Genomic DNA, 7997 nt, shown 5'->3' on the forward strand with positions numbered 1-7997 from the left:
TTAAACCCTAGAGATATAGAAAAACCCCATTAAACTAAACCCAAAACTCTCACAATTTAAATTATTTTTTTATTTATTTATAAAAAAGAACCCTTTTCAAAGGCGTATACTCATACATGTATAGAGAAGAAAAAGGACACTACAAAGAGGTCAAACACCACCTTGGAGGCATGCCAAATGGCTGCCAACATAAGATAAAGGTCATGCCCATGTCACAAAGTTAATTTTTATTTATTTATTTATTTTTTATTTCACTTGTTTAAGTCATAACAAAGTCTTCGTATGGTTAGTGACATTCTACTAACCCTAATGAAGACATACATAGATGTCAATTTTATTAGGTACCCACTGCCTGAAAAGTCTTGTCATAGTTGTTTCCCTAACTAGACTTTCATGGGAGGCTAACTAATATTTTATTTTATTTTTATTGCTTAGACTTGGGAAGATTGCATGGATTTGGCACAAAAAAAAATAAATTAGGGAAGTGTCAGTGTTTTTTGTTTATTCAACAGGCACTAATTTGGGCTGGTGACCTAAATCTTAAAACTCATAAAGACTTGGTGTGTGTGGGTTTGATTTGTTGGGGGCCCTTGATATGGATTTGGCTGCAGCTAGAGACATTCCACTTGGTGATATTAAAAGAATAATCTCCGTGTAAAAATCATATTCAGTAGGAAGGTGGGATTCTCCACTTTGACTTGTGCCAAGAGATGATTTGAGTTGTGGGTTGATGTGTTGATCTAATAATTTAGGGGACTTTGTTTTGTGTAGGTTGAATATTCAATTTCCTGTCATGAAAAAAAAATATATATATTTTTTTAGTAATTTTTTCTTTAATTATTTTTAATTGTTAATGTGCTCATATTTTTTAAATTAGTGACATATGTTTATACAAGTGATGTCAAAATGAAAATGGGTTGTATGGAATATGACAAAATAGACCAGGTATTAATTTGTAGAATTTGATTTCTTTAGCTTACAAGCAAGCTAAAATTAGTATTGTTTCTTGATTTTCTTTTTCTTAATGCAATGAATCAATCAAAATCAGTCACAATGGTAATTAATTCATGTGGAAAAATTGGTGGAAGAAAAAACAAAAGAAAAGAAAATGTGATCATGACCCACCCCAACAACATCAATCTTTCGTTTCAAAGCTTTCCAATTTGATTGGTAATATAACTCTTTGCATATGGTCCTCATAGTGGTTAAACAAGTCAATTTTTATTTTTTTTTTTGTCTCCAAGTGATGTGATCCATTTACTACAAACTTCCTTTTGTTGTTGGGCTTTGATTATATATTTTAGTGGTATTTGGATATAATTTTATTTATTTATTAGAAAAAAATGCTTAATTATATAATAATAAAAAAGAAGAAGAAGAAGCTAGAAGTGTTGGTTCTGTTTATTTTATTTTATTTTATTTTAATGAATTTTTTATGATCATAGGTGAGACATTGATAAAAATTATCATTTGTTTATGGTAAAAAAATTAGATGTGAGTAAAAGATATATTTATTTTATGTATCCCTTGTCCACATGACTATTCTTATGGATTTGGGCATTGCATGGTTGTTTACCTAGAAATTTTAAATAAAAACAAAAGATTTTCAAATATGAAATTTATTTATTTATTTTTAAAAAAATTAATCTTAAAAAGTAAAAATTGGAAAAGAGAAATGCAATGATCAAGTGCACCATTGGTATTCAATTGCTAGGTTAAAAGTGTATGTGTATATTAGGGATTGGAATGAACAAATTGGTTAAGTTTTGTGTGTATTGTCAAAATAATTTTAATTCAATAAATTTTATTTTCAAATAAAATGATTTTGAAAATAGAAATAAAAGTCCATAAGAAAAAAAAGAAAAGAAATATTAACTGTGTTGATAATGTAGGATTAGATTTATAAATGAAGAAGGTATTAATTAAAGTTTAATTTTGCAAATGAATGTTGAATTCAATATTTATAAATGTAAAAAAATATTAATTTAATTTAATTTAATTTTGATTTCTGTCACAAAATTAATGAAACAAAAAGAGAAATTATTTTTAAAAATTTAAAAATCCAACATTTATTTTTTAATAATGAAATATACCATTGATGCCACAAATAGTTGAAATTATTCGTTATTTAGAGTAAAGTTTATACTTATGCAAAGAGGAAACTAACTCACAATTTAACTTTTTTTTTTCATTGAGAGCTCTTCTCAATCATTGTCGATTCGACTTCAATTCGCCGCTTCCTAAATTCTACAATGATTTGAATGGATAGTTACAATTTTTTTTTTCTATTAATGCATTAAAGTTACTTTTTTGAACTCATGGATTTTTAAAATCTAAATAGATTAAAAAAGATTGCGATGAATATATTCAAAAAGATTACGATAAAGTAATATCTATTATCAATATGTTACATATCATTGTCAATTCATAAAACCTAAAATGATTTGTGGGTATTGATAGAGTAAGATCTTTTCTATTAATAGGTTAAAACTATTCTGACAAAGATATTTAAAATGAATTTAGAATTAAATCTCTAAATATAAAAATTATAAAATTATGTTTAATATTTCGAAAAATATTCCTCCATTCAATATTTTCAACCTTGGTGTATTGTGGGCTTCTGGTTATGCTATCTTATTATGATAATGCTATATAGAATTAATCAACAAAATTTTGAGAAGTAATAACATCAATTACATCATATTAATTAATATCTAATTGGTCCACTAATTTCTCTCCCTCTATATATATATATATATGTTATCATCACATGCTCAATAAACTTGTGAGAGTTTAACAAGCAACATAGATATTTTGAATAAAATTATAAAATCAAATTTATGACTATATGCATTTTATTTTTATTTTTTCATAAATACATGCAAAAAATGGGCAACATATTGATTTGAGCTCCAATTTTTATTTATTTTTAATTTTTAATTTTATTTTTACTTCTTTTTCTGTTAAACTTTTTTCCCTTTAAAAATAGCTGATAAAGCAACATTAAATATTGATCAAATTGAAGAGTGTGATGGTGCAAATTGGAATAGAAAAAACAATGGTGTATTCATAGATTTGTGAAATCCAAAAGGATATGTATATTAATGGCATGGCTCTTGTTGGAAAGTCATAAATTTCTATCCTTTTTCTCTCTCTCTCTGTACACATGTCTCTCTTTGTCTACTATATATAGAGGGAAGCTGATGTAGAAGAGAATCTGTCATGTGAGGAGAGAAAAGTCCCTTTAGGAGTGAGTGGTGAAGAGGGGGAGATTGAAAGAGGGAGAGGAGGGGAGAGATGGGGAGAGGCAGAGCCCCTTGTTGTGATAAGAGTAAGGTGAAGAGAGGGCCATGGAGCCCTGCTGAGGACATGAGGCTTGTGTCTTTTATTCAGAAGAATGGTCATGAGAATTGGAGGTCTCTGCCTAAACAAGCAGGTATCAGACTCTCTCTCTCTCTCTCTCTCTCTCTCTCAAAAAAAGATAAGAAAATCTCTCTTCATCCCTCCCCCTCTCTCTACCCCTTTTCTTTTTCTAAAAATCTCCTCTCTCTCTATCTAATCTCTTTGTCAAAATCACTCTCCCTCTCTCAAAATCTCTCTCCCTCTCTCCCACTCGCTCTAATGGTGATATCTCGATAACCGTATTCCTCCTCCGAATGAATATCCTCCATTTTCTTTCCATACATGCATTGCCTTTCCATCTTTTGGTTTTATTGCTGTCTCCTTTTTCATTGATTTTCCAACTTTAACTTATCTGACTCCTATGTACTTTTACCCACATACTAGTAAAAAGGATTTCTCCTTTCCCTTTTACAATCCCCAACCTTTCTTTTTAATCTGAAATGTCTCCCACTGCCATGACAGTGTATATGTGGCCAAAAATCCATGGACTCGGATGGGCTAAGAGACAACCAGAGCCTTAATCACATAGATTCTAATTCATGAAGTACCATTAACCTGAATTGCCATTTTTAATAGCATTTCATATCTTACAAAAAAATCTTCTATACTATTTAGTTGCGGATATCTCCCCCCACCTCTTGTTTTCTATCTTCTCATCTCCGACATGAATTTTAAAACTGTCCCTACCACATCAACTTTATAGGTTGGTGTAACGCCGGAGATCAATTCTTTCTTGTTGTTTATGGCTCATAGTCACCTGTTTAGGTTTCCAAGTGTCAATATCGGGAGCAATATATTTTGTCCTCCTTGTATTTAACTGAATCTAAATCACCACAAGTTTTGCTGAAGGTTGGTGAAGAAAATGAAAGAAAAGATTGGGAATTGGTTGGAATGTGCACAAATTTTCAAAGCTGTCGAAACCATCGACCACCCCCCCTTAATGGGAAAAATTTTATATTCTTAGCTTGCGGTAACAAAAGCATAGCATGTAGCTTTCAAACTTCAATCCCCCACTAAAACCAACGTCACTTTCCTCGAAACCTTAAGGTCAATTACCCTAATGAGTTGAGTTCCGTGCGTGTGTCTCACCTTGAAGAGGAAAGGACATCCTTTTTCTATGCTACTATACATCACAAAAATTCAATTAATTTAAGCTTTTTAAGATGGTTGAAGAATGGAGCTTCTATAGTGGACTTTCTCTCTCTCTGACGCGTGTTCTAGATGTTCATACGAGTCTTTCGTTCACACTGCTTTGTTTGGTAACAGGACTGTTGCGATGCGGGAAAAGTTGTCGATTGCGATGGATTAATTACCTAAGGCCTGACGTTAAGCGCGGAAACTTCAGTAAGGAGGAAGAGGATGCCATAATCAAGCTCCATCAGACCCTGGGCAACAAGTAGGGTTTTAAATTTTTCATCTTTTTTTTTTCTTTTTGTTCGAAACCGATGGACTGGTTAAAATTTGAGCTTACCTAAATTTTCAGGTGGTCAAAGATTGCGTCGCATTTTCCAGGCAGGACGGATAATGAGATCAAGAATGTATGGAACACTCATTTGAAGAAACGTCTGGTGGCTCAAAAGAATGATCAACTCTATTCATCTTCATCAAATACTAATCCAATTAGCAATAGTCCTAACCCTAGCCCTAGTACTAACAATGAGCCCAAGGAGCCATCAGGCTCTTCTACTGTGTCCAATATGACTAATGACTCTAACACCATTGATGCTCCCATCGAGAACTCATCACCAAACATTGAAACACAAGTGGACTCGATATTTTTCGACTTTGTAGGAACTTATGGCATGCTAGACGAGGTGAACAAGCCGGGCGAAGAACTGGAAATCCCATTGGAGACCGACACCAGTTTTTGGGAGATGTTGGACAGCCTAGGCTCATTCCAGTACAACAATGAAGTAGAGGGAAGCCAGAGCTCTATCATTATTGCAGACCATGAACAAGGAAATGATAATGGAGATGCAGCCCATGAGAGCAGGAGTTGGCTGAGGTACATAGAGAATGAGCTTGGACTAGAGGAAACAAGTGATGAAACCATGGAAACATGTACTAAAATTCAGCTTAATGGAGATGAGCAGCCAGCCAGTGAGATCATTAGTTTCCTAGAGGATGACGGTGGGAAGCTAGAAGACAATCCAAGTATTATAATGTGGCCTTCCCCACCTCACAATTTTGTCTTTTAATGGACTCAAAAGTGCCAAAATTGTGAACTTTGTTACAGGGATTTATACATACTTGATAACTAGTTGATAAGATCAGGGTTTTTGTCATTAAGGATGATGGGATTTGTATTAGTTTAATTTCTTCTAATCTATGGTATGATGATGACCCCTTTGTATATTTGAAATTAATCTCTTGAATTTTATGAAGTTGGAGAGTGGGTTGGTGAAATTCTCCCCTTACTATCATAGAACCATACAATTTTGTGACACCAATTTCTAAGTGTCCCCACACTTGGACAGAATGAGAGGATAAAACTATATTGATATTGTTCAAAACCCCAACCACTACGATTTGACTACTCCACTTGAAATTTGGATTGGGTCATAGCAATTGAAATCTAACCATGAAGAACTCCTTTAATTAGTTTTGCCTGTCTAAGGAATTAGTTAGAAAATATAAATGATCAAATACGAGCCAAAGACAAGAAATTACACCAAGCATTTTCTTATTTGGATTTAGTGTTATTTTCCTTATTTGAAGTGGGTCCCTCCATGAGAAACTTGGGACTTGTTTGGCAGTAGAAATGAGAAATATTAATTTATATTCTAAACTATTAAAAATGAAAATGATGTGGAAAACAAGTTGAGTAGTATTTTTCTCTTTTCTTTGAAAATTGATTGATTTTGGAAAATATTTAATGTTATTTTTCGAGTTTTAGAAAGTACAAGCACTCTTAACATGTACCAATGATGAAAAAACAAAAATACTCTTTTTTTTTTCTTAGAAAATTGATTAATTTTAGAAAATTTATAATATTATTTTTCAAGTTTTAGAAGATACAAGTATAGTAACAAAGGAAAGTGGTGAGAAAAAAAATTGGCTATTATTTTCCTTGTTAGAAAATATTTTTTAATTCAAAGGAACCATTTTCATTTTGTAATAATTTTTATTATAGACAGGAAATTAAGAGAACCTTTATTTTTGAATTTTTGGAGTTTATTTAAGGAGACCTTTAGATGGGTTTGTCATAATTTTATTTTTTTAGTTTCTATATTTATTTTTCTTTTGCTTGAAGAAATAATTTTAAAATGGTAAGGTGCTATTTGGATACAATTTCAATTTTTTTTTGTTTTTAAAAACAAAAAATTATAGTAATTCCTATATAAAATACATACTTATTTTTAAAACGATTACAATTTTTAAAAATTGTTATAAAAAGATTGAAATATTAAAAAAAAATTACCATCTTAAATTTTAAAAATTTTGAAATTAATTTTTAGGAACATTATACAAGTTGACACTGCTTTTTTGCTTTTGAAAGCAAAGAAAAAACATGCAAACCACATAGCAGTTTGAATGAATGTAAACAAACCAAAAGTAAATGGTCATCCTTTTCTGCTCAATCGATTTTTAGTTTGGTGTCTTCACATATTGTGGGTCACAACTTTGACTTATTTGGCTTCAAGAAACCAGTGAAGGAAAATTGTGAAGAAAAGAGTGAAAGATATTATTAAAATTGACCATTCACACTCCAAACTAATGCATGGTTCTCTAGAATTTGTTGATTTTGACGGTGTTTTAACTAAAACTAAGAAATTTGTATCTCATCCCTGTGCATGAAACGATGGTTCTTTGAAAAAAATATATATAATTTACATAATTTTAACGTCAATGGTGTGAGATTTTCTTGAATTATATGAGATATTTTGGCTGTCAAAGTTGTTAATTAAAGAAAAAGGCAAAGAGAACAAATGTTTATTAGGATAGATTTACATTCTTTTTGGTAACATTTTTAAAAATTGTTCTAAAAAAATTGTCTTTGAGAAGGTTTCAAAAATAATTCTTAGTTATTTTGAGAAATAAATTTCTATTTGAAAACTCAAATATAAAAAGCAAAATTTTAACTTATTTTACATGAAGGTATTGTCTGCTAATACATATAATACAAAAGCCAAAATATTCTATATTTTCAATTGTTTAACAGAACACTATGTAAAATAAGTTAAAATACCACAATTTTATTTTATTTTTAAAAAATTTTCTAAAAACAACATATTTTTGGAATGATTTAAAAAAAACTATTTATAGTAAAAAATATATTATAAATTTATCATAGGTGTTTTTCAAGTTGAAAAATTATTTTATCTTCTATACAATAGCAACTGTTTTGTAAAAGATAAACAGTGGGTGAATAACATATATCAATAATAGTGACTTGATTGAGCACTTTTGTTGTTCCATATTTTTATTCACTGAGGATAATATTCCTTAGTACTCCCCCTCAAGTTGGAGAGTGAATATCATGAAGTCCCAACTTGTTGCGTAGTGTTACAAATTGATCATTCTCCAAAGCTTTTGTAATTAAATACATTTGCCAACTGGAAGCGAGTGAATATATATGAAGTGCTCATCATTCC

At 30.6% G+C, this 7997-nt stretch overlaps 1 protein-coding gene across 1 annotated transcript; it reads left to right on the plus strand.

The window, feature by feature from the left end:
* The first annotated feature begins 3202 nt into the window (after positions 1 to 3202).
* LOC117908675 (transcription factor MYB58) lies at positions 3203 to 5819 on the plus strand. Its single transcript, XM_034822345.1, has 3 exons — positions 3203 to 3436; positions 4669 to 4798; positions 4886 to 5819. Exons 1-3 carry the CDS (start codon positions 3298 to 3300, stop codon positions 5598 to 5600), a joined length of 984 nt encoding a protein of 327 aa, XP_034678236.1. The 5' UTR covers positions 3203 to 3297; the 3' UTR covers positions 5601 to 5819.
* Positions 5820 to 7997: the final 2178 nt, after the last annotated feature.

The sequence above is a fragment of the Vitis riparia genome, chromosome 19 (assembly GCF_004353265.1).
Source record: "Vitis riparia cultivar Riparia Gloire de Montpellier isolate 1030 chromosome 19, EGFV_Vit.rip_1.0, whole genome shotgun sequence".
Lineage (NCBI taxonomy): Eukaryota > Viridiplantae > Streptophyta > Magnoliopsida > Vitales > Vitaceae > Vitis > Vitis riparia.

What these genes read in the sequence shown, in the direction of transcription:
- LOC117908675 (XM_034822345.1), top strand. Translation starts at nt 3,298, where the DNA reads ATGGGGAGAGGCAGAGCCCCTTGTTGTGATAAGAGTAAGGTGAAGAGA. An exon ending in GTCTCTGCCTAAACAAGCAG is followed by an intron (nt 3,437 to 4,668) that starts GTATCAGACTCT and finishes GTTTGGTAACAG; the next exon opens with GACTGTTGCGATGCGGGAAA. An exon ending in CATCAGACCCTGGGCAACAA is followed by an intron (nt 4,799 to 4,885) that starts GTAGGGTTTTAA and finishes CTAAATTTTCAG; the next exon opens with GTGGTCAAAGATTGCGTCGC.